Genomic DNA, 26974 nt, shown 5'->3' with positions numbered 1-26974 from the left:
TCGTGTTCGGAGCGCGCAGGTGCACGTGGTGAAGCACAGACACGAGCAGGTCCAGAGCCGCTTTTCAGACTAAGTAAAAGAAGTTTATTTTGATCATTTTACACCAGCAAAGATACATTTACAAACTCAAATATTCCAAAAATACTAAACAGAACTTGGACTTGACTACTTCAAAAATCTGCTGTGATACATCCAGAAGAGTAACAGTAGTAGAGCGCCCCCTGCAGTCCGGAGGGGGAACTGTGGGCGTGACAAACAAACACTTCCTGAAAATATCCTTTGTAAATAAAAGTGCACGGACTGGAGATAGAATTATCCTCTGTATAAAATATAAACTCTAAAAAGGAACGTTGCATCCTCCGGTGTGTCAGAGACTTGTTGCCGCGGTTACAAAAGTTGTGTTGAGATGCCGACAGTCGTGTGTCCGACCCTGAGCTCATGACCCACGCCAAAAAACACCAGAGACATGGACCGTGAGAAGCTCCACAGCCCCGGGTCTTTGAATAAAACAAACCAAAAATAAATACGGTTTAGTCAAGAATAAACTAAAATGTTCCGTAGTGTGTGAAAAGTTCCTGTGGAGGCCGTCGCAATCACACAAAACTGCAGAAAATATAGAAAAAAATGTAAAAATTAAAAACTGTAACCCTTTTCTGAACGAACTAAAACAAACTTAAAAACGTAAAGCTACAGGGTGTAACTTTCTGGAGATGCATGACTCCATGGAAACATAAAGGTAAAGCTGTACTTCGGAACATTCTCTGTGCAGACAGGTGTGTTGTGGACTATTTCAGCCAAAGGAAACGAGCGGGAGGAGGATAAATGAGAGTCAGGTCTGTGGAGACACGAGCCGCTCACAGTGACGAGCACAGACGGAGACGAAGTGTGTGAGGTCGACTCCATCAAACACACAACTGCACAACAACTACGTCAGTCGTTTGTGCGTCGTTTGTGCTGTAAAAAGTTTGGTTTGTGTGATTCTGGTTCACTGACGAAATTTCCAAACTTTTCCATGACTTTTCCATGAGCCAAAGTGAATTTTCCATGAATTTCCAGCACCTACATGTGTAGAACTGATCAGACTTGAACTCTTTCCTCTCACCTTATGGTTTGGGATCATAGTTTCTGAACATTTTAAATCCTGTCAGTGCATTTATTGTCGTCTCTTTAAACAAAAGACTCAGACGTTCAGAAATAATCAGAACAGACTCATGAAAACTGAACAGAACACTGGAGCTGAGGGAAAAAGAGACTAAAACTCCAGGACTTTTCCAAAACTTTCACTGAATTCACAAACTTCAATAACTTTTCTAGGATTTCCATGAGCGTGGGAAAATATGAACAGTTTTATTTTGGGTCGATGACGTCGTCCAGCTCCTCAAAACAGCAGAAAATTAAACCAAACCTTTGTTTTTGTGAAGAGAAACGACCCGAGTCTGTGGAAAAATCTGGATCAGCCTTTAATAATTTGCTTTTGATTCATATTTTCTATAATCACAGACTTTTCCACAGCCTCAGGTCGTTTCTCTTCACTCGTTTTGTGGAGTTTTGTTGTCGTCAGCTGAACAGAAATGACCAAAATATAATTTACACAAAAACAATATTAATAATTTTAGAAATAAACTCACACAAATGAAAACAGACACACACAAAACAACACAAACCAAATACAAATGTTTGGTTTAATTTTCTGTTGTTTTGAGGCTGTTTCACATTTTGTGGGGCTGAACGACGTCATCGACTAAAATAAAACTGTTCAGATCTTAAGAACCAGAATCACACAAACCAAACACAAACGAAGCACAAACGTCTGACTCCATTTTGTGTCATTTTGGAGCATTTTGAAGCTGCTGACCCCAGTTTGACCTGTAAAAGAATTGTTAATATTTGCAAAACTAAAGCAGCACAAATGACTGGTGTAGTTTTTGTAGTTGTGCGTTTGATGAAGGCGACTTCACGCAGGTCTGAGGGAGTGAGACGTCACCTACAGCGTTCGGCTTCAGTCAAATGAAGCTCATCGAGGTCTGCAGTTACATGAGTACTAACCCAAACCCAAAGTCGGTTCCGTATCAGGAAAAGGAATTTATTTACAGACAAAAGTGAAATAAAAAAAAAAACAGGATCATGTAGAGCGGGTTGATAAGAACTTTGACTTTATGAAACTCCATAAAAACATGGCCCATATGAAGAAAATCGTGACAGACCTGTACTGTCATGAATCTGGACCATAGACTGTTTATATTTTTGTATGTTCCTAAAGGAAGTGAGCATGGGGGCTCTTCCTGCTCCACTTCACTTTGTACTCAGTATTAACCTAGAGTGACCAGAATTTCAAAATAAAAAACTGTGGCATCGCAGTTTTTATTTTTTTTGGTGGTTGGTAATAATTAAATTGTGAAACGAGTGAGAAATTAAGGAAACTGTTCTGCAGAAACTAGTGTCATAGTTATCGAGACCAGTTTTGGCCTCGACAGGTTTTTGCGGTTTTGGTCTTGTCTCGGACTCAACCATGTTCGGACTCGGTCTTGTCTCGAGGTCTGACACTCGATCAGTGATAAAAAGGAGATAGATTTATTTTTAAAAATTGATATATTTGTGCCAAAGTAACTGTAAAATACAAATAAATGTTGAAAATGACAAAGATGGTCTCGATTTGGTCTCGATGGGCCGTGGTCTCGGTCTTGTCTTGGTTTCAGTCTTTTAAAGTCTCGGTCTTGTCTCGGTCTCGACCCTCAGGTCTTGGTCTTGGGACCCTGTGGTCTGGGACTGGTCTTGGTCTCGATTAGTGCGGGCTTGACTACAACACAAGCAGAAACCTTTCATGAGTCAGTATAGTCACATTTTCTTTGTTTTTTGTTGTTTTTAAGCAGATTTTTTTTGTATTTTACCGAAACAAATGCCAGTTTAAGTCTCAGATTGGTCATAAATAGAAACATCTGGGACATTTCTTGTATAAAACTGGGACAAATCACTGGTTTTGTATAAATCTGCTGGGACACTGGTCACTCTACTTTAATCTGCTCTACATGATCCTGGTGTTTTTATTTCTCCATTTTGTCTGTGAATAAATTCCTCTTCCTAACACGGACCTGGCTCCAGAGTCTCTCCTGAAGCCGCTCCCCTCGATGAGCTTCGTTTGCCTGGAGCTGAACGCTGTGGGAGGTGTCGCATCCACAGAACTCATCTTCTTCAGTCTGTGCTCTGTCCTCATGAACGTGTCGCACTGAACACAGTCAGAACCTGTTCTCCTCTGGATCTTCTGTCCTCAAACTCCAGTCTTCATCAATCTGGAACAAACTTTACCTCCAATTATTCAGAGTTTGGCCGGGAGGTAAAGGAAGGTTAAATACTGTCTATAAATAGTTGTTTTTTTTAACATATGTAAATTTCAAGTACATCGTGTTTAAAAACAGAATACAAAACCTCTCCTCAGACTAACAGCTAAAGAACATACGGTTTAGTTTGAAGATCTGGGTACAGAAACGGAGCTGTGCTTCCAGCCTCTGCTCTGGGATCACTCACGTCCCACTCCGATTCTTAAAGGTGCAATGTGAAACTTTTCCACAGATCTGCTTCATGGAGATGTTCTGGATTTTCCTGGAAACAGCAACAGAACCACAGAGTTCATTTAACACTCACTTTCCCACAGACTTTCCTCTGTTCTAAATGTGCCTTTTAAACTTAAATCAACAACGTTACAGATCGGAGTTAATGGGGTTAAAATGTCAGGGTAAAGTTGTTTTTAACACAAAAAGTGTTATTTTAACTCTTTGAAAGTTAAATGTGTGTTGGAGTTGGGGTGATTTGTCAGAGCTGATTTGGTTTAAGTTAATTCAACTTCTCTTAGTGTTAATTTGTCTCCTCCACTTCAAACTCCCTCCAGAGAAGAACCAGTTTGAACCAGTTTTGTTCATAATTTTATCTTAAATTAACTCAAATAAAACACCTCTATGTGTTGTTTAGTTAAATCAGGATAACTCCACAAAGTGTTATCTGTTTTCTCTCTAAACGTTCATATTACTCTGGATTTGGAGTTAAACAGAAACTTTGGTCCAGTGTCACTTAATGAACATTTACACAAGTGTTAAATTAACTCTAGAACAGAGTGACTCAGATAAACTCTGAGAAAATGTTCAAACTTTCTGCTGTGTATGTAGCTGGAGTGAGCCTTCGTGATGTCTTTAAACTAGTGTCGTAGTGTTCAAGACCAGTTTTGGTCTTGAGACTGACCACAAGAAGATTTTTCACGGTCTTGGTCTCATCTCGGACTCGACCATATTTAGACTCGTCTTGTCTCGGTCTCGAGTTCTGACACTTGACAAGTGATAAAATGGAGATAGATTTATAATAACATTGATATATTTGTGCCAAAAATAACTGTAAAATATCAATAAATGTTGAAAATTACAAAGACGGTCTTGATTTAGTCTCAGTGGGCCTTGGTGAGTCTTGTCTCAGTCTCAGCATTTAAAAGTCTTGGTCTTGTCCTGGTCTCAGGTAAGTGCGCTCTTGACTATGACACTATAAACTGTTAATATTTACATTTTTTTAAAGGTCTATGGGAAAACTGAATGGAAAATGAACAGATTTCAAAGTGTGTGGGAGCGTGGAGCTGAACAGTGAAAAAAATCTGAATTAAAGGTCTGAAAGCTCGTTCCTCTCGGCTCAGTGCAACGACTGACCACAGGACTTAAAATTTAATGAAAATTCACTTTCTGAAACTTTAAAGACCCGAGTTATGAAAAATTTCACTGACGTTTAAGTTTTAAATGTGTTATGGACTGCGCCGTGTCTTTAAACTAATATTTGAATTTTTGGGAACTTTTGGAACCAGAGCGGACTTGGGAGTGGGCGGGACTGTTGTTGAGCTCCATGGTAACAAATTTTATCAGATCAGATCTGTGGAGAGGCCACCTCACTCACAGTCAGAACATCTCCACGCAGAGTGAGCAGACGGGGTGGGCGACCTGATGCTGCCAAAGAAGACCTGCCCACTAGAAAAGTTACACAGTGAACCTTTAAATAGCATCAGGACATAAACATCTGGACACGTCTGGATCAGTGCATCAACATTAAATGTAAGACCCACAAAAGCAGCTGTTTTCAGAGAGTTTCTTTGTGGTGGTAGAAAACGTCTGGGGCCTCATTTATTAAACTTTACGTGGAATTCGTTGTAATGGCGTGCGGCGGTTTCCTGTGGGTTTCCTCGGGTTCAACTGTGTCCATTTACAGTCTGAGGTCCGAACTTTGGAGTCAGGACTTTGAGACGAGTCAGGAGGAGATCTGTGCTCAGACGAGAGCTGAGACAGTTTGAGGAAATCTGTGTTTTGTTTCTACAATTTTAGCAAGAATTCCACATGAAGTTTTATAAACGACGCCCCAGACGAGACTCTGAAACCTGTTCTACCACTGACCCCTCCTGGACAAATGAGGTATTACACCATTTCTTTGAAAACACTCGCCACGTTTACATGATGTTTTTTAACTCAGAATAAATTGTTCAAAGTTTCCAAAAATTGTTTTCTTTTTAAAAATGTGTGTGATCCAGGGATTTTTGAAGTGGTTCTGATCCAGTAACAGTGTGCCAGAAAACCACGGATCGTGGATCAAAGTCCGAGACAGGAGAGCCGGATCGTCCGGATCGACGCGTAAGAACACATGCAGCATTTTAACAACAATAAACCACAAACAGAATCCACAAAACTAATTCATTCAGATTTAAAATCGGAATGAAACCCACTTACTTCAAAATTAAGTTTAAGTTTCACAGTACCTGTATTTTTCTGACTATAAATCACACTTTTTTTCATGGTTTGGGCGTTTCCTGCGACTTATATTCCGGTGCAATTTATATATTAAAATTTTCAGACTGACAGACGCGAGAGGCTCTAGGCTCATGTGTCAGTATGTAGTACGACTATTACTCCTGTTCCAGTCACTTCGCTGTACTGCGCATGTCTCCTGTAGAAAAAGCCACTGTGTCGCTACAAATAGTGAAATCTGCAGCAGAAAACGGTAATCGAGCAGCAGAAAGGAAGTTTGGAGTGAGAGAGAAACTTGTGACACCGGGAGGATGCATCATGAAACTTTCCTGAAGCCACTGGATGGATGGACAAAGTCTGGACTTCAGTGACACTGAAACCATCCTGTCGGGATTCAGAAAGACACGAATAATTCTAACTGGAACTGATGCTGAGTCTGACGACAGCGACACAGAAGAAGAAGCAGCGCTCCGTTTACCTCATGGATTTATGGTTTATCTCTAGAGGTTGTTCAGAAGTGAAACGGAGGATGAAGAATTGAATGGATTTAGTGATTTGGAGTGAGATCGTGAGTTTGGTAAACTTATATTGTTTATGGTATAATTATCTGAATAACTGTTAATATTAATAACTATTCAGCCTGTTGTTCTCTATTCTGTTGTCATCACTATAACTTGCCTTTCAAGATAAAATGTCGGTTCCTGGTCTCTGATTTTACAAAATACATTTCCCCAAAAAATGCAACTTGTATGTTTTTTTCTTCTTCATTACGTATTTTTTGACTGGTGTGACTTATATTCCGGGGCAACTTATGGTCCAGAAAATACGGTAATCATTGAATATGGTCTTTTTAAAGCAGATTTTTTTTTAAACAATGAAATTATTTGTATTTGTAATTAAAGCTCTCATGTAAACGTGGCGAGTGTGTTTATGTGAAGTCTTTGCCCGTGTTTGTATCGGGCATCCACAGCTTCAGCACAGGCCCTTTGTGAAAGCTCTGGAATTTCTAGATTTCCTCTGTATTTTTATAAAAGTGTGGTTTGTAAGATTTAGCCTGGCACTGCTCTGAGCCACCGCTGCTTCCACTTTTCCGCTCTGATTGGTCAGAACTGCAGGTTTGGTCTGGCGGTGGGCGGGGTTTGGTCACTATTCAGGACATAATGTGAAAGATACAAAACTTTCTGGGCATTTCGCGTCAATGAAACGACACAAACTTGGGTTCATCTCAGGTCTTATTATAGTTCCATGGAAAGAGCGCAGGGGTGAGAGCACAGGAGGATCAGGGGTCAGGGGTCAGAGGTCAGAGGTCAGAGGTCAGGCTGACACCAAACCAGGGCAAACACAGAGTGTCCAGAATATCAAAATAAAAAAACTGGTGACATCCAATCCGGTGTTTGTGGTCGATTTGTCAAAAATGAAAAAAAAATAAATGAAAAAAGGCTTGAGGTGCGCCAGGTGATGACTCAGGTTGTTTTAGTCCTGTTTTAGTCGTGGTTCAGTCCGAATCCGTGTATCATTCGTTCATTTGTTTTTCAATATAAAACCAAAAATAAGAAAACGAAAAAACAACAGTTTTCTTCGCTATTTGTCTCCAAAACCAAAATGAAAAAAACGGCTAACGATTCGTTTTTTCAGTTTTCGATTTTGTGTTTAAATGAAGAATGGAAAAAACGGATAACGGCCGTTTCCCGTTTACGTGACTTCCGTGACTGTGATGCCGGACTTTTGCACCACATACGGACTGAATCAGGACGGATCCAGGTCCAGACCGAGACCAGAGCGGGACTAGACCGGGACAGAGCTGCTCCGCGCTCAAGAACCGCGGCTGGCGAGGTGCCTCCGACTGACGCTTTCACACCAATGAAAATGAATCGAACTAAGAGCTTTTGGTTCAGGTCCGGGACCAGACCGGGACCAAAGCTACTGAGACTGGGAAGACCGGACCAGAGCGGGCCTGAGACCGAGACCGAGACCAAGACCAGAGACCAGACCGGAGGCTCAGAGCCCACCAGGAGGAGCCGAACCCCGGCTCGGGTAGCTCGGAGTCAAAGCTCGGAGTCCGACCTGGTCCCGCTCTGGTCCTGTCTGGTCGGTCCAGCGGTCTGGTCTCGGTCCTGAGGGTCCGTCCTGATTCAGTCGTATGCGGTGCAAAAGTCCGGCATCGCAGTCACGGAAACGTAAACGGGAATCCGTTTTTTTTTCATTAAAAACAAAATCGAAAAAAAAAAACGAACAACAAATCAAAATAAAAAAGTTTTTTCGTTTTCTTATTTTTGGTTTTATATTAAAACGAATGAAAAAAAAAAGAGTTTCCAATTTTTCATTTTTCATCAATAATGAAAAAATTTTTTTTTTTTTTTTTTTTTGGTTTTTTGAAAATTCTAAATTTTGTTTTTTTTTTTTGATTTGGTAATAATAAAATTGTCAATCAAGTGCGTGATGAAGGAAAACTGTTGTGCAGAGAAATCTGTGGATCATTCGTTCATTTGTTTTTCAAAATAAAAACAAAAATAAGGAAACAAAAAAACTATTTTCTTCATTATTTGTCTCCCAATCCAAAATGAAAAAACAGATAATGATTGGAATTGAACCAGGACTGAACCAGGTCTAAACCAGGACTAAACCAATCCAGACGGGCCCGAGGTGCGCCTGTGTAGACTGTCGGATGATCAGGACTCAGGTTTAAGTCCTGTTTTAGTCCTGTCCCCACCACAGACCCACAAACGCTGGACTCACAGACTCTGGACCCACAGACCCTGGGCCCACAGACCCTGGGCCCACAGACCCTGGGCTCACAGACTCTGGACCTACAGACCCTGGGCCCACAGACCCTGGGCCCACAGACCCTGGACCCACAGACCCTGGCCCACAGACCCTGGGCCACAGACCCTGGGCCCACAGACCCTGGGCCCACAGACCTGGACCCACAGACCCTGGGCCCACCCACAGACCCTGGACCCACAGACTCTGGACCCACAGACTCTGGACCCACAGACTCTGGACCCACAGACTCTGGACCCACAGACTCTGGCTCCACCGCAGAGGGGCCAGACTCTGTGGGCAGCCTGACGGTGCTAAGGTAGAACTTCCCAGGCGTCCTTCAAGGCCCCAGGAGCCACCACGGTACATCTCCTGATCTTTGTGTCCACGGTCCGCAGTATCGGGCTGGAGGAATATTGTGCATGTTTCAGGTCAATGAGGAAAGTTCCACCCGGCGGGAATCGAACCCCAGACCCTGACCCGCTCGTTTGTCTCTTCAGTACACGCCCACGTTCTCCCACTCCACCAGGTACTGCACCTTCCCGTCGTGCGTGACCCGGCGGGCCAGGATCCGCACCGCCTCGGCGCCGCCCCAGCCTTTGGCCTCGGCGCCGCCCCAGCCTTTGGCCTCGGCGCCGCCCCACCCCTTGGCCTCGGCGCCGCCCCACCCCTTGTCCTCGGCGCCGCCCCAGCCCTTTGCCTCGGCCCCGCCCCAGCCCTTTGCCTCGGCCCCGCCCCAGCCCTTGTCCTCAGCGCCGCCCCAGCCCTTCGCCACAACCCCTCCTGCCCCCTCGGCAGAAGCCCCGCCCCCCGACCCACCCACCCCCCTGCCCACGCTGCCCTGGTACGGAGGGAGGTCGTGGCCCAGAGCGGCGTGCGTCGGTCTGCTGCCCTCTGGAGGCTGGTGCCGGGGGTGTTGCTGGTACTGGGGGTGGCACTGGGGGGCGCTGTTGGGGGTGACTGGGTACTGCAGGCACTGTGCGGGCATCCTGTGCGGCTCCTCCAGACTGCACACACAACGAACCACAGGGTTTGTTTTATTCAACAACATGTGGTTTATAAAACAGAACTAATTATGGCTGTAAGAAAAAAAGATTCAGTGACACATCGTGATACTTCAATACACAAGTCTCCAACTGATTCAAAATGGATCCCAATTGATTTTTTAAATAATATTTTCACACACATTTTTTGGTGGGTTAGAGAGTAGTGGGTTAGAGGGTTAGAGGGTTGGTGGGATAGAGGGTTAGAGAGTTGGTGGGTTAGAGGGTTAGAGGGTTAGAGGGTTGGTGGGTTAGAGGGTTGGCGGGTTAGTGGGTTAGTGGGTTGGTGGGTTAGAGGGTTGGCGGGTTAGAGGGTTGGCGAGTTAGTGGGTTCGTGGGTTAGTGGGTTGGTGGGTTAGAGGGTTGGTGGGTTAGTGGGTTGGCGGGTTAGAGGGTTGGTGGGTTAGAGGGTTGGTGGGTTAGAGGGTTGGCGGGTTAGTGGGTTGGTGGGTTAGAGGGTTGGCGGGTTAGAGGGTTGGTGGGTTAGAGAGTTAGAGGGTTGGTGGGTTAGAGAGTTAGAGGGTTAGAGGTTGGTTGGGTTAGAGGGTTGGTGGGTTAGAGGGTTAGAGGGTTGTTAGAGGGTTTGGTGGTTAGAGGGTTGGCGGGTTAGTGGGTTGGTGGGTTAGAGAGTTAGAGGGTTGGTGGGTTAGAGAGTTAGAGGGTTGGCGGGTTAGAGGGTTAGAGAGTTAGAGGGTTAGTGGGTTAGAGGGTTAGTGGGTTAGAGGGTTGGCGGGTTAGTGGGTTAGAGAGTTAGAGGGTTGGTGGGTTAGTGGGTTAGAGGGTTGGCGGGTTAGAGGGTTAGAGAGTTAGAGGGTTGGTGGGTTAGAGGGTTGGAGGGTTAGAGGGTTGGAGGGTTAGAGGGTTGGTGGGTTAGAGGGTTGGCGGGTTGGTGGGTTAGTGGGTTAGTGGGTTGGTGGGTTAGAGGGTTAGAGGGTTGGTGGGTTAGAGGGTTGGTGGGTTAGAGGGTTGGTGGGTTAGAGGGTTGGCGGGTTAGTGGGTTAGTGGGTTGGTGGGTTAGAGGGTTGGTGGGTTAGAGGGTTGGCGGGTTAGAGGGTTGGTGGGTTAGTGGGTTGGTGGGTTAGAGGGTTGGTGGGTTAGTGGGTTGGCGGGTTAGAGGGTTGGTGGGTTAGAGGGTTGGTGGGTTAGAGGGTTGGCGGGTTAGTGGGTTGGTGGGTTAGAGGGTTGGCGGGTTAGAGGTTAGAGGGTTGGTGGGTTAGTGGGTTAGAGGGTTGGTGGGTTAGAGGGTTGGCGGGTTAGTGGGTTAGAGAGTTAGAGGGTTAGTGGGTTAGAGGGTTAGAGGGTTGGCAGGTTAGAGGGTTAGTGCGTTAGAGGGTTGGCGGGTTAGAGGGTTGGTGGGTTGGCGGGTTAGAGGGTTAGTGGGTTAGAGGGTTGGTGGGTTAGAGGGTTGGCAGGTTAGAGGGTTAGTGCGTTAGAGGGTTGGCGGGTTAGAGGGTTGGTGGGTTGGCGGGTTAGAGGGTTAGTGGGTTAGAGGGTTAGTGGGTTAGAGGGTTGGTGGGTTAGAGGGTTGGCGGGTTAGAGGGTTAGTGCGTTAGAGGGTTGGCGGGTTAGAGGGTTGGGTGGGTTGGCGGTTAGAGGGTTAGTGGGTTAGAGGGTTAGTGGGTTAGAGGGTTGGCGGGTTGGCGGGTTAGAGGGTTAGTGGGTTAGAGGGTTAGAGGGTTAGTGCGTTAGAGGGTTGGCGGGTTAGAGGGTTGGTGGGTTGGCGGGTTGGGTTAGTGGGTTAGAGTGGGTTGTGGGTTAGAGGGTTGGTGGGTTAGAGAGTTAGAGGGTTGGTGGGTTGGCGGGTTAGGGTTTGGGTTAGTGGGTTAGAGTGTTAGTGGGTTAGAGGGTTGGTGGGTTAGAGAGTTAGAGGGTTGGTGGGTTAGAGGGTTAGAGAGTTAGAGGGTTGGTGGGTTAGAGGGTTAGAGAGTTAGAGGGTTGGTGGGTTAGAGGGTTAGAGGGTTGGTGGGTTAGTGGGTTGGCGGGTTAGAGGGTTAGAGAGTTAGAGGGTTGGTGGGTTAGAGGGTTAGAGGGTTAGAGGGTTAGAGGGTTAGTGGGTTGGTGGGTTAGGTCTGTCCGTGTCTCTGTGTGACTCTGCTGAGGTGGACGAGCTCTGACCTGTTGTAGTAGTGCAGGTTCCGGGACAGTCCCACACTTCCACTGTACGAGTTGTGATAAAACGACCACATGCGCTTGGACGGAGGACTGAGGACGAACAAGAGACACACATCTCAGAGTGTTAGGAACAAATCTGCACAAGTCATGTTTAAAGAGGAGTTATTACACCTCTCTGGGGTTTTCACTGTAGCACGTCACATGTTCCTTTTATTGTTTTGAAAATGTTATATTTGTCCAAAACAACATATTTGCATATTTTATTAGTTTCATTTTCGTTTTTGTCACTCTGAGTCTCTCCTCTCTGTGCTAACTCACTCCCCCTTCAGAGCGCAGTGTGTGTCGCACTCATGAAACTCCCGTACGTCTCATCAGGTCTGTCCTGTTGCTGTGTCCAGTTCACAGAACTATAATCAAATCTGAAGATGAATCCAAGATGGCGTTGTATTGTTTTCAGTGGGCTGAGCTCATTGGCACATGGGCCCAAAAAAGATTTTTACTTCTGCATTTACTTCCTGATTTTCTGAAATAAGCGGAGCCTCAAACAGACTTGTACTGCTCACCGTAATGAGGGTTTGAATAGGGCCCGGAGAGATCTCTAGATTATTCAAACATGCATGGATGATCTAAAACCTCAGGCAGGTTTGTGATTTTGGAACTTTCTCCCATTTTCCAAAAAGTTGACTTTGCAGAAGACCTCCTCTTTAAGGTTTTCAGGGAAATCTAAAAATGACTTTTTTTTATTGCTGAATGAAAATATTTTACCTCGGGCTGAAGCTCTGATCCGACTTCCTGTTGTACAGATTGGCCCCGCCCATGTAACCATGACAACACGGGAGACACTCTATGTGATCAACGCCGGCAGGAGCAGGACACGTCTGCAGGACAGGGACAGACAGGGACAAAGGGACAGGTGAGTGCAGTAGAGTATATTTTACAGAAAGCATGTTGGTGTAATTCCTCATTTGTCCAGAAGGGGTCTGCAGTAGAAAAGGTTTCAGAGACGGACATTTAAGCAGAGTGAACAGATTTTCAAAATAAAAAACTGGACCATCCCCGGTTTGTGGTGGTTGGTAATAATAAAATTGTGATCTGAATGTGTAATTAAATAAAACTGTTCTGTACTCGGCACATTCATGACGAACATGAGTCAGCATAGTCACATTTTCTTTGTGTTTTTGTCGTTTTTAAGCAGCTTTTCTGTATTTTACCAAAACAAATGACTGGATACATTTAGGTAAAACATTTTTTAAATCAGTAGAAGATGGAAGACAAAAAAACAACTGTATTTTGTTTGTTTTTGTTACAAATTTTAAGATTGAAGAGTGAATCCAGCAGAGTCAGCAGCTTTTACACAAACGCGGAGCCCGTGGAGACGCAGGAGCTGCATCTGTCAGTGAAACGTGTGTTCAGTGAGAGCATCAGAAGCCCGAGTAAAAATAGAAGCAGCGTTTGAAGAGAGCAGTGACTCTGTGAGTGTTGGTGCTCAGAGTTTAACACCGAGCTGTGTTCTGTAAGTGAGGCGAGTGCGGTCAGAGCTTTGGGAAAGATGCACTTGACCTGAACAGGACGGAGGAGCGAGAGATGAAACTAAAACTGAAACACTTCGACGTATGAAGACAGCGGCTCTGACCTGTGAGTCCGGGAGGCGTCTCTTGGGTTTGCGGGGCTCTAGCGCCCCCACTCTCTTTGGACAGGGCACTGACAGCGGGCTGAAGGAAACACAGGATCACATGAAGCACTTCAGAAAGAATCAGTGAAATCCAAAAACTTGAAAAATGAAATGCAGAAAATCCAGAACTAAAAATATCACCATCATATTGTTAATTACTACTGATATTCTGGTTTAAAAAAATGTTCAAGTTTTGTAGATTTTTTATTCATTTACATAAAAGTTTTATGTGAAAATGTAACTTAAAGGTCCAATATCACTCAAAACTAACTCTTATGAATCTTAAATCATGTTCTAATGTTTCCTCCTCAAAATCAGAGCTGGAGTTGCGTTTGTTTCATTCACATGTTTCAGTAACTCTTTATTATCATCTGTTTACATCTCCAAAGCTCCAAATGTTCTGTTCCACCTTGTGATGTCATCAAGTGGTAGTTTCCACGTGAACAGCTCCTTTTCCCTTTAGTTCAGTCGAGACTGGCAACTCCAGGACTGAAACTATCCAAGTGATTCTAGTGAAGGTGTGTGGAGTTTAAAAACACCGTGGAGCACCTCCTGTATCACCACATGATGACATCACAAGGTGAAACAGAGTGTTTTCTGGTCTGAGAGAAGAACTCGTGTAAATGTGCAGGGCTTGTGTGTTAAACCTGCACAGCAAAAACTGGAGGGTTAAAACTTCAGGCTAAAATATTTCAGAGTTGGTTTTAACACAAAGTGTTATTTTAACTCTTTGAGAGTTAAATGTGTGTTGGAGTTGGGGTTATTTGTCAGAGTTGATTTGGTTGAAGTTAATTAAACTTAGTGTTAATTTGTCTCCTCCCACCACTTCAAACTCCCTCCAGAGAAGAACCAGTTTGAACCAGTTTTGTTCATAATTTCATCTTAAATTAACTCAAATAAAACCCCTCTGTGTGTTGTTGAGTTAAATCAGGATAACTCTACAAAGTGTTATCTGTTTACTCTCTAAACATTCATATAACTCTGGATTTCAGGTTAAACAGGAACTTTGGTCCAGTGTTACTTCATTAAAATTTCCAAAAATGTTAAATTAACTCTAGAACAGAGTGACTCAAATAAACACTGAGAAAGTGTTAAAATTCTGTCAGAGTCGATTTTAACACTTTATGTTGTGTGTGTGAATGAAACAAACGTCTCCAGGTCTATTTTTGAGGAGGGAACAACATTAGAACAGTGTGGTATGAGCACAGGGGAGGGCATCAGGTTTAAAAAGTGAGTGTGCACGGGCAGAGCTGACCTTTTGCGGTGACCGATGCTGACCGGAGCCTCGGTCAGGACGGGGGAGGTGTCTGACGCCAAAGGGGGCGGAGCTCGCACCTGGAGTCCAAACAGGCACTTCTTCTTCTTGATCTCTTTCCCCGACACAAACCTGCACCAGCACAGACACAGACACAGAGAGTGAAACGTATAAAACAACACATCTGCTTTTTAATTTTCTTAAGGTCACCCAGTGTAAATAATAATTACAACAACAACAATAATAATAGTAATAATTCAATTTCAATTCAATTAGTAAAATAGAAATAACGATAATAACCTGTCCTTGTGCACGTTGAGAGCGGCCAGCAGGTGGTGACAGCGCTCCTGCCTCGGCGTGTCCGACAGCTGCAGACACACACAGACACAGACACACACACAGTCACTTTCACATGTTCACCGACACAGCATTAGCGCGCAATAGATCTTTTTCACATTGGGTGAAGTGTCCCGCTGTAGGTTTGCTGAGCTTCCAGTTAATGGTTTTCTGTGGCAAAATGTGTGTGTAAATGTGTGTATGTGTGCGTGTAAGTGTGTGTGTAAATGTGTGTGTAAGTGTGTGTAGTTTTCTCCAGCAGTTTCATAAATCTGCTCCATCACCAAATCTTCAAGCAACAAACTCCACAAAGGAGAAACATTCTTCATGAACAATTTATCCACAAATATCAAGAGAAGAAAGACGGGTGAGGGGTTAGGGGGGTGAGGGTCAGATGTGGGTGAGGGTCAGATGTGGGTGAGAGGTTAGGGGGGTGAGGGGCAGATGTGGGTGAGGGTCAGATGTGGGTGAGGGTCAGATGTGGGTGAGGGTCAGATGTGGGTGAGAGGTTAGGGGGGTGAGGGGCAGATGTGGGTGAGAGGTTAGGGGGGTGAGGGGCAGATGTGGGTGAGAGGTTAGGGGGGTGAGGGGCAGATGTGGGTGAGGGTCAGATGTGGGTGAGGGGTTAGGGGGGTGAGGCTCAGATGTGGGTGAGAGGTTAGGGGGGTGAGGGTCAGATGTGGGTGAGAGGTTAGGGGGGTGAGGGGCAGATGTGGGTGAGGGTGGTGCAGGTGCCAGTACCGCGCCCAGCAGCAGAGAGTCCCAGTTCTCGTTGGCGAAGGACAGGATCTCATGGTCGAAGTCAAAGTATTTCCTCTTACAGCACAGAGAGAGGTGATACAGGACCAGGTGAGCCAGGTCCACCCTGCACGGGACAGACAGGGGGACAGAGACAGACAGGGAGACAAAGAGGGAGACAATTGTTAATTTGATGAATTTATGTGTTATTAAAATGCTCTTTTCTATATTGTTCAATTTGTGCATAATGTATTTGATGTTCTTTGGTTCTTTTTTCAGTCCCAGAGTTTGTTTTGGTCCTGACAGTTTGTTCTGCTCCTCCTCCTCTTCCTCAGACTCGTCCTCAGACTCGTCCTCCTACTCGTCCTCCTACTCGTCCTCAGACTCGTCCTCAGACTCGTCCTCAGACTCGTCCTCAGACTCTTCCTCAGACTCGTCCTCCTACTCGTCCTCCTCCTCGTCCCCAGACTCGTCCCCAGACTCGTCCTCAGACTCGTCCCCAGACTCGTCCTCAGACTCGTCCCCAGACTCGTCCCCAGACTCGTCCTCAGACTCGTCCTCAGACTCGTCCTCAGACTCGTCCTCAGACTCGTCCTCAGAGTCTGGTGATGTTTCTGTGTCGTCTCTCTCAGATAACGTAAACAGGTTTTGTCTGTGTCTTCCTCTCGGTGGAGGCAGGACGACAGCGCCACCTGCAGTCGCACTTCCTCAGGACTTTATCCCAGGTGTGTGAGAGTAAAAAAGCCCCTTGTCCCGGTTTATCGTCCCGTGGGCAGGTTTGTTTTTCGATTTCCTCTCGATGTTTGTTTTCCTCTGTCCCGGTTCAGAATGTGCTTCTCTCATTTACAGCCTCACAAACGGTTTGAGTTGTTCCTGTTCTGTTTGTGTTTTGTTGCTCGTGGTTCACAAGTTTAATCTGGGCTTTTAAACCTGAGTGTGGCTGCAGGATGATGTGTGTGTCCAGATCTTTGTGGTGTATCCAGATCTTTGTGGTGTTGTGTTTATTCTCTGTGGACTCACCAGGTCATGGGCAGACGCTGAATGGTCTCTGGGCCCTTGGTGCAGACGGAGCACTCGAACTCATAGAACCTGCAAAACACAAACACACAAACACACACAGGCATGTTATTTCAATCCAACCTGTGTCTCTAGATCCTTCAGCTGCGGACAGAGACACAGAGACACGTCCTGCTTTTGTCTCAGTCTCAGTTTATGTTCAGGCCTCATGTGAAGCTCAGAACCTCCAGAATTCCCTCCCTGAGCTGCAGAGGCTGCACTAGCACTGACTCATGTTGGTGCAGGTGCTGATACTGCGGTTCAGATCAGAGAGACTTTTTTTTTTTGGTTTAAACATACTGGATTTCAGTGTGTTTAAACCCGCCCACCCTGGACCCCACTGTGGACACCTGTGGGTGCAGGGTGGGACACCTGTGGGTGCAGGGTGGGACACCTGTGGGTGCAGGGTGGGACACCTGTGGGTGCAGGGTGTGGTACTTGTGGGTGCAGGGTGGGACACCTGTGGGTGCAGGGTGTGGTACTTGTGGGTGCAGGGTGGGCCACCTGTGGGTGCAGGGTGGGGTACTTGTGGGTGCAGGGTGGGACACCTGTGGGTGCAGGGTGGGGTACCTGTGGGTGCAGGGTGTGGTACTTGTGGGTGCAGGGTGGGACACCTGTGGGTGCAGGGTGTGGTACTTGTGGGTGCAGGGTGGGCCACCTGTGGGTGCAGGGTGGGGTATTTGTGGGTGCAGGGTGGGGTACCTGTCTCCGTAGAGCAGAGGTTTGGACAGACACTGGGTGCAGGCCTCATGGAACCACTGCCCACAGCGAGCACACTGCAGCATCTTCAGATTCCACCTGCAGGGTCACAACACAGGTCAGAGGTCAGAACAGGGGTCAGAGGTCAGAACAGAGGAGGGGTCAGCAGTGTACTCTTGTGTGTACGAGGATAAAAGGATGTGGTTCCTTTTTTACACGTCTTAAATATGTGGATTTTCACACAGATGTGACACGGTGTGGCCGAAAACCTGAAGAATAGAACGACTAATCTAGTGGTTGGGGTTGGGTGTTGGGACAGAGAGGGTCACTGTGTTGTGGTCAAAGTTATGTTTGGGCGGGTCACTGCGTTGGGGTTGGAGTTGCGGTCAGGTGTTCAGGTCGGCAGGTCACTCACTCTCCAGGCCCGGCGCAGTAGCAGTAACACTGCTGCTGATTGGTCAGATGCTGTGGGTCCCAGTCCAGAGCCGAGAGCTGATAGGGCAGCCGCAGCTTCATGTACTGCATGAGTCGGGCGAAACGGCCGCGCTTCATGGCCCCGCCCCTCTGAAACACACACACAGGCTGGGGTTATTATTATTATAGTCACTACATTTATTTCCTGGAAACGTCTGGGGAATATTACAGGACTTTGTGATCCGTGTTACTGGACTTTTTCAGATTCTAGAGCCAGACTTCACTGTTGATACTTTACCATAAAATATCCAAACAGTAAAGTCACAAATGTTGAACCTGGTATTTCCAAATATAAACTAAACTCAAGAACTCACTGTATCACAACAGGATTTTGGATTTTAAGTATTTTAATTTTAGCTGCCCTTGTCTGTATGTATTCAGATTGGTCTGTAGAATGTTCTGATGTCTTCTGAAACACAATAATAAAGTTGTTTGCTTGTCACAAAAGCCTCGTTTGACACAGTTCACTTAGTGACGCCTTGGCCTGTCCAAGGTTCTAACCAGGCCAGACCCCCTGGAAGCTGGTATCTCCAGCGGTCCGTATGGGACGCCTAAACCAGGGGTCCACACTGTACCACCCTGAACTAGCTCTGAAACGAGGCAGAACCTGGATACAGGCAACCACACACCTTCACTAGAATCATTTGGATCATTTCAGACCTGAATTGTTCATTTCTACTGAACTAAAAGTAAAAGGGGCTGTTCATTTGGAATGTACCATGACTTATTTCATCTGAATCTATTTCAACCCCGATCTGAACTTTAAACCATGTTGTTGGTTTAATAAGAAATGGTTCACATCAGAGTGTCCATATATGTTTAAATGTGTGTGTGTGTGTGTGTGTGTGTGTGTGTGTGTGTGTGTGTGTGTGTGTGTGCACAGAAGAGCAGAATATAGTTGTTCTGGAGATGTGTAAAATTTAGACTTTTGTTTTTGAGCCTCAGTGTCTTTGTCACCGATGACCCTCATGCACATGGCTTCAGGTTTGTGAAGTCGCAGTGGAGTGTTGTATGTTGTGAATCGTTTTGTGGTTTTCTGTTTTCGGTTTCACTTTCTGACCTTCGTGGCCACGGCAAAGACACAGTGTCTGCAGATCCACGAGTCTGTGTCCACCTCCGGGTCAACAGGGGGCGCATGACAGGCCGCGTGGTACCCTGAGGAGACGCACACGGTCAGGTACTCGAGTAGTAGTAGTCATAATAATAGGCACAAATAAAAAAACATTCCAGTCCACAGATAGAACTTTTTCACAACGTCTGAAGTGTCCTGCTGTAGGTTTGGGGAACTGCCAGTTAATGTTTTTCTGTGTAAATGTGTGTGTGTAAATGTGTGTCGTATTCTCCAGCAGTTTCATAAATCTGCTCCATCACCAAATCTTCAACCAACAAACTCCACAAAGGAGAAACATTCTTCATGAACAATTTATCCACAACGATCAAGAGAAGAAAGAACAAAACTTAAAGAAACAACGAGACACATTAGTCACACAACAAACTCAACTCATGTTCTGATCTTAGTCTCTGTTCAGACTGCAGGGTTTAACGCTCAATTCCGACTTTTTTGTGAAATTGTGTTTTTTCGAGGTCGTTCACATTTCCAGTTAAATGTGACTTGTATGTGACTCCAGTGTGAACATTAAACGGTCCAAAAGTGTCCCACATGTGACACTGGAGACACGACGACGTCAACCACAGCGAGCGTCTCTGTGTTTACACAAGTGTCCAAACATGGACGTAGCATCGAGCACCTGGAGATTTTAAAGTTCCTCTCGTACCGGAGCCACAACATGAACAACTGACTTGTTTTAAGGAGGAGATTGAGAAGGAGAAGGACCAGGTTTTTGGTGGTGGTGTTTTGTGGTGAGTGGAGATGTGCTTCACTTCAGTCACATGGATCATGAACAGTTTTCTCCTACTTCAGTGCAGAATAGTGACGTTTGTGTCTTGTTGATAACGTGTAGGTGGATGAATGTGACCTGACTGTTCACACTGAAGTCACATGTCAAAAGATCAGATATGTATCAGTTTCAGGAGCACATATCCAAGTGTCCTGGGTCACATGTGAAAAAAACTGATCTGTGTCGTTCAAACTGTCATTAAAAGATCAGATACAGATCATATAGAAGCCAAAAAATCGGATTTGGGTCACTTCAGGTGCAGTCTGAACGCAGCCTTAGAGACGTGGAGCATTTAAACTGCACAAATTTCTGTGTCTGTGTAAGTCTCCACTAGCCTGATTCTTCAGACAGTTTCACGTCGTAGAAACCGTGTGACTTGCAGCGTTAGGATTCATTCACTCGACAGTAGGCGGGGACTTTTTTTATTTAACCAATTGCTGCTGTTTGGTCGTGTCGTATGTAATGCGCCGCAAACGGGGTAAACTGGTATATTAAACTTTTCCCAAATCCTGTAGGAAGAAGAACAATAACGTCTTTCCCCTTGATAAAATTCACCAAACATTTTCTTTGTTTCGGCTTTAAATCCTCGATCTGGGGAATCGTCACCAACACAGAATGTCTGTCTCTTCTCTGATTGGCTGGTGCCTGAACTCGCACTTCTGTGGTTTTTGTGAATCGTCTAGTGTTTTTTCTGATTCCTGAACTAGAGGTGGACAGAAATGAAACTAAGCGGAGGCACTAGGGGGCGCCAAACTGACTAAATATCCACATCATCAAATCCATTTTTAATTTTAATTCTAGAATGAGTCTGAGTGAACAAGTTCCTTCTGTTTTATTCATGACCATAACGTTTAGGGGTGTAGTGGTTCATGTGTTTGTGCTGAACTGTTTCAGTGTGGGGCGTTGGGTTTGGTGCAGAGCTGTGCACGAGTGAGTTTGGACAGTTTGTGTGTGTTTATATTCGGTCACTACACGTGCAGCTCCGCGGAGGCTCGGCTCTTTAATATTCACCAGGAACTTGTCCGTGATTGGGGCAGAGTTTCCCACAGCGGGACATTTCAGACGATGTGAAAAAGCTCTATAGTAGTCCTCCACATCACAAACACAACTACAGACAAACGCTGTGGGTCAGAGAAAGGAAAGGTACCACTACTACTACTACTACTACTACTACTACTACTACTACTACTACAACAACAGTACTACTACTACTACTACTACTACTACTACTACTACAGTACTAGAGGTGGAAGTGTCTCACCGTGCCGACACTTGAGACACGTGATGAGCGGCTCTTTGAGCGGAGGACCATCACAGACACAACACACGTCCTCCCCCACACCTGCAACTGAGGACAGAGACAAGAGGACAGATGAGACAACCGAGAGGACAAACAGAGAGGACAAACGAGACAACCAGAAAGGACAAACAGAGTGGACAAACGAGATAAAGAGAGAGGACAACCAGAGGGGACAAAAGAGACAAAGAGAGAGGACAGGTGAGACAACCGGAGAGGACAAACGAGACAAACAGAGAGGACAGGTGAGACAACCAGAGAGGACAGGTGAGACAACCAGAGAGGACAGGTGAGACAACCAGAGAGGACAAACGAGACAACTGGAGAAGACAAACGAGACAACTGGAGAAGACAAACGAGACAACTAGAGAAGACATATGAGACAACCAGAGAGGATGGGAGGGGGACAAAGGGGGACAGAGGGGGGCAGAGGGGGACAGAGGGGGACAGACACAGAGACAGTCAGACGGGGTCTCAGGTGTGGAGTCTCAGAGTGTCTCACAGGTGTGGATGTCTTTGCGTAGGACCCAGAACTCAGAGTTGTCCTCGAAGCGAACGAGACAGCACTGCTTCAGCCCGTCCACCTGCACACACAGGACAGAGACACATGTGAGGGACGGAGACATGTGAGGGACAGAGACACAGGTGACGGACAGAGACATGTGAGGGACAGAGACACAGGTGAGGGACGGAGACATGTGAGGGACGGAGACACATGTGAGGGACGGAGACATGTGAGGGACAGAGACACAGGTGAGGGACGGAGACATGTGAGGGACGGAGACATGTGAGGGACTGAGACACAGGTGAGGGACAGAGACACATGTGAGGGACAGAGACACAGGTGAGGGACAGAGACACAGGTGAGGGACAGAGACACAGGTGAGGGACAGACACATCTGACAGAGTGAAGGAACCTTAGAGACGTGAGGAGGACAGGGTGAGGGGGACAGGGTGAGAGGGACAGAGTGAGGGAGGGCAGGGTGAGGGTGGACAGAGCATGTGGGGGGCACAGGTGGAGGGGGACAGAGTGAGGGTGGACAGAGCATGTGGGGGGCACAGGTGGAGGTGCATGAGTGTCACGTGCACGCTCACCCTCTTCACGTTGCCCACGTACAGGAGTCCGTCGGTCCATCGCGCGAGCACGTCCTCTCCTTCACTCACGGAGCTCATCCTGACGACACAAACACACACTTTACGGCCTGCCCCCCCCTCCTCCTCTGCACGAGACACGAGACAAGACAAATGAGGCGCGCGCGTCTGAGACAGAGCGGCAGGCGCGTGCGCGCGCAGCGCCACACTGTTGACATCCGCCTCCGCGCGCACAAACTTACAGGCGCGCGGCGGCGCTCGGGCTCCGCCGGAGGTTCTGGTGCCGGAGGTTCTGGTGTGTGCACGCGCCCCCGCCGCGCGGTGTGTGTCTGCACGCGCACTGTACCTGTCAGGGCCGGCTCCTCCGAGGCGGGTCTCTGTGGCTCCTGCGGCTCCACATACAAAAGCCTCATCTGCGGGGCTCCGCGCTCCACTCAGCGGCCGCTCGGACGCGCTGCCCGGGAGAGTGTCCGGGAGTGTGTCCGGGAGTGTGTCCGGGAGTGTGTCCGGGAGTGTGCCCGGGTCTGTGCCCGGGAGTGTGCATGTATGTTCCAGAGTGTGTCCGGCAGCGCCGCGGTGTGTCAGTCACCGTCAGAGCGCGGGAGGGGCGGGCGTCTGTCCGTCTGAGCCGCGGTGCGTCCGTCCCTCCGTATGACGGTGTTTCGTCATGTCGCTTTGATCGGTGCCGTTCCCCTCCGCCCCCCGCGGCCTATTGACGCTGACGCGCGGAGTCAGGCCGCGTGAGACGCCATCGCGCCGCCGCGACGACTTGTTGTGACGCAGACATAAAACCGCGGCTCCGGGGGGGTCCCGGGGAGTCCGGGGCCAAGTGCCGGCGCACAGCTGCTCCGGACCGGCTCCGCGCGCGCCCTCCGCGCGACAATTACGAGTTAATTAGCGCGCTCGCGCCTCATTAAGCAGCGGCGGCACCTCCGGGGAAGTTTTGGCTCAGTGAGGAGCCGAGTCTTCACAGTGAAGAGCCGAGTCTTCATTTGATCATCACAGGAGCCGCGCGCGTGAAGCGCGTGTGTGACGTGCGCGTCAATCATTCGTTTACACTTAACCTGTACGCGTGCACTCACGTTCTGCCTCCAGCCCAGAGGCGCGCGCCCTCAGCACGTCTGCACGTGCGTGAGCCGCTCAGGTTCATTTAGTGAAAATGGCTCCGGAGGAAAGAGACAGGAGCCGCCAGGGGGCGCACTCACACCGAGCACCCGGAGCACCTCAGGTCCCACGGGATTTACGGCTCATTATGGGGGCGAGAGCCGGATCTTCAGTTTAATCATTATTTAATCAGGAGGGATTTTTCAAACTTCCTTTTGTAGCTTTTACCAAACTGTTTCTCCAGAGAAACATCCTCCAGGAAAAGATTCAACGAACTAAAGTGTCTCAGACAAACTTTAATGATCCACAGAGAAACGACTCGGACACAGAAGATCACACACCGTGTGAGACATGACACGATCAAATAAGGAATAATGTGGATCTGGAAGTAAAATACTATTACTCAAGTAGAGATAGTGATCTACTGGAAAAAGTACTACTCGAGTAAAAGTAACTTAAAGAGTAACTGAATGTGACTAAATCTGAAATAAATAACGACAGCAGCTCCAGTCAGATCAGAAGGAGCTGCACCAAACACAAACGTTCACATCATTTCAGGTTTTCACAGAAGCTTTTGTCCTTTCAGACTCACTCACATTTTACTTGAGTAACAGTTCTGTTACTGCAATACAAATATTACTCCAGTAAGAGTAAAAGTATGCTGCTGGAAAAGTACTCAGAAAAGTACAGTTTCGTTCAAAGTCGGGCAAGAAAATAATGTTTCTGAATGTTGTGCTTTTCATCAAGAAAAACACGGCATCAAGACGCACGGCTGAGTCTTTAAGTGTCTTTGAGTTATTTATATTTTTTTTACCTTTTTAAATAAAAAAAAATAAAATGTATTATTACTTTCTTTATAATTTTTACCTTTTTATTTAATTGGTTTTCTTGCTCTTATTTGTTTCTCTTACTTGTTTATTGTCTTAACGAGGGCGAGTGGAGTTGAGTTTTATTTTATATTTCTGTTTTTGTATTTCCGTATCTTGTGTTTTAAATGTTCTTTTTGGACACAGCGTTCACCTGTCGCTGCTTAACCTGAGTGAAAATTTAAAAAACAATATATTTCCATGGAAACGAGCCATGAGAAGCCCTCCTCCAGACCAAAGAGTTGTCAGGTTTGTGGAGACGCAATAAAAACAACCAAACTGAAGACAAATACATAAAACGTTACGTAGTGTGGCTTTAAGGACAAGCACAGGTCCCCGCAGTGGGTCCTCAGGTCCTGTAGGGCCTGTGTGTGTCCACCAGGGGGCAGCACAGTGACGCGACGGCGGTGGGATTTTATGAATGATTTCGCTTTGTGAATTATTTTATCGTCACTGGTTTGACAAAAACATCCTGATGGTGGCTCAGCTCTTTGACAGTAAAGGACATTTACTGAGGCGCAATGAATTCAACCTTAAGTACGATTTTACTATGACTCATTGCCGTCATTTTTGATGCTGTGACCTAAGAAATATTATTTAAAAACACTATTATTGATAAAAATGTGCTCAGTGTCTGTAGCTGACACCACCGTAGGAAAAGTTTGTTGTAGTCGTGTCCATGTGTAACGGCTGCGAAGTTTACGTCAGGACGTATACGAAAGACAGGACACAGTGTAGAGTCAGTCCACTTTACTCCTGTAACAGACGAATAAATACTCTATTAATACGTCTTCACATGTCAGGCACTGGCTCCTCTCTGCAGTCTCCAATACGCTACTGAAGGGATTTAGTCATAATAATGAGTTTTAAAGTCATAATTACAAGATTTAAAGTAATAATTACAGGTTTTAAAGTCATAATTACAAGTTTTAAAGTCATATTTACAGGTTTAAGAGTCATAATTACATGTTTAAAAGTCATAATTATGAATTTTAAACTCATAATCAGGAGTTTTCAAAGACAACACTGAACCTGCTCTCGCCATTCAAACTCGTGGGCAGGGGCAAAGATTTTCCTGGAGAAGCCGTGTATGAACCCACTACAAGGAAAAATTTGTCGTTATTTTGCTAAATCACTTCACACTGTATGTAAATTATTTGCTATGTGCTCATATTTTCATCACTGAGCGACCCAAAGTATCCTGTGCATCAGTAAATGTCATGTTTGAGAGGAGAACAAACCAGTACAGTTTAAAAGGAAGCTACATGTTGAAGAAAAAAAAAAAAAACAGATTCAGAATTGAGGTTCTGGAGCAAAGTTTCGCTGTGAAAGGAAGTCATTTATGGAAGAGTCTTGACAAAGAAATAAAAGAATCAAGTACAATAATGGCTTTTAAAAACACATAACATCCAGTGCAGTGTGTACGTACAAAAAAGGAAACTAAGTTGTTGTGCATAATCGTGAAGATTTCTGTTTGGGATTGATGTGACTGAATAGAAATGTACTGATGTGAAATGTTTTAAAGTGACTCTCGCTGTTTATGTTTTTTTTGGAAAAGGTTAAAGGGGCAGAGAATGTAAGACGACTCTTTGTTCTGCTCCTTTTCATTCATTTCTTGTATATTTGATGTTGTGACACTGTTAATATCTTTTTATACTTTATTTACTTTAATGAAATAAATAAACTAATAATAATAATAATTTAGAGAAACAGATGCACAATGTAGCTGACGATAATGTCAGTATATTTGTTTTCATGGTAATAAGTGAGAAATTATTTTATTAGTTCAAATATTTAAGGCGTGTCAGAACACCACAGTTATAAATTTTATATTTTATTTGTGAAAATATTTACCTTTAAGTTACGTGACCTTTTACCTTGCCCCTGGAAGTAAAGAGAAAAAGATGACACAGAGAAACACAGAAAAATGTGTAAAGAAAAGACGTCAAAATGAAAGACGCGCTACTTAACTCCCGCTGGTGTTGTACAGATGAACACGGTAAATATATAAATTGTTTTCTGTTCTGCATTCATTTAAAGGTATTTATGTAAACCTAAGCCTTTTTCTGTGTCTGTCTTTATTTTAGTTTTCACGGTGTTTCAAAGCGTTGATGGAGTTGAAGATGACTAAAAATAAATATTGACACATGATCATCAGGACGGAGCGTTAAGTCCTTTTTTGTGAAGAAAACCAGGGGAGCTACACACAATTTACAACTTTTACAAAAATAAAATAAAATAAAACCTACCTGTAGCAGACATATAAATACTCTCTAAAAATATCTTCAGTTTCTGGCTCCTGTAAAAATCCAAACAAAATCATAAAATAGCCGCTCATTTTCCCGCCATTCATTACAATATTACAATATTAAGCTAACTTTTTAAATCCAAATAAAATTTACAAAACTCAAAGTTAGCGCGCCACAATACATCCAATACATGTGAAAACGTCGTGTTATCAACATGTGTTCCTGTATTTATGATAAAAGTGCGTTGTTTTTGTTAAATATATTCTTTTTCAGTCCGGACAGACTCACCCCCGCAGCGGCTCCTGAGAGGAAGTGGAACTACCAAAATAAAATAGACGTGGGAGCAGCTGCGCACTTCCGGATTTCAAAATAAAACGCAAAAACGATAACATGAACATAAACTTTAATTAAACATAAAATACACCCAGAAAATAGTAACATGTGCCTTTTTAACTCCGTTACACGAGCTCTGTTCCAGCAGGAGGTTCCTCTGTGTCCTCTGCAAGTTTTTACTGGAGAAAATTTGTCCCTGACACTATTTGGAAAAAATGATGGACTGTG

At 45.5% G+C, this 26974-nt stretch overlaps 1 protein-coding gene across 1 annotated transcript; it reads right to left on the bottom strand.

Moving 5' to 3' along the window:
* Nucleotides 1-61: 61 nt before the first annotated feature.
* phf1 (PHD finger protein 1) lies at nt 62-26720 on the bottom strand. Its single transcript, XM_055163610.1, has 17 exons — nt 26702-26720; nt 26414-26463; nt 26019-26048; nt 22198-22276; nt 21605-21686; nt 21067-21153; nt 18968-19062; nt 17849-17997; nt 17437-17532; nt 16699-16767; nt 15682-15805; nt 14905-14972; nt 14605-14736; nt 13311-13389; nt 12443-12555; nt 11681-11767; nt 62-3597 (listed from the first exon to the last, which is right to left on the bottom strand). The coding sequence occupies exons 4-17, from the start codon at nt 22273-22275 to the stop codon at nt 3519-3521; spliced, it is 1338 nt and encodes a 445-aa protein (XP_055019585.1). The 5' UTR covers nt 22276; nt 26019-26048; nt 26414-26463; nt 26702-26720; the 3' UTR covers nt 62-3518.
* Nucleotides 26721-26974: the final 254 nt, after the last annotated feature.

This window comes from Boleophthalmus pectinirostris, unplaced genomic scaffold (assembly GCF_026225935.1).
Source record: "Boleophthalmus pectinirostris isolate CB_2022bp ecotype Guang Dong unplaced genomic scaffold, ASM2622593v1 HiC_scaffold_6, whole genome shotgun sequence".
Lineage (NCBI taxonomy): Eukaryota > Metazoa > Chordata > Actinopteri > Gobiiformes > Gobiidae > Boleophthalmus > Boleophthalmus pectinirostris.
This window is presented reverse-complemented; position numbering and strand designations above follow the sequence as displayed.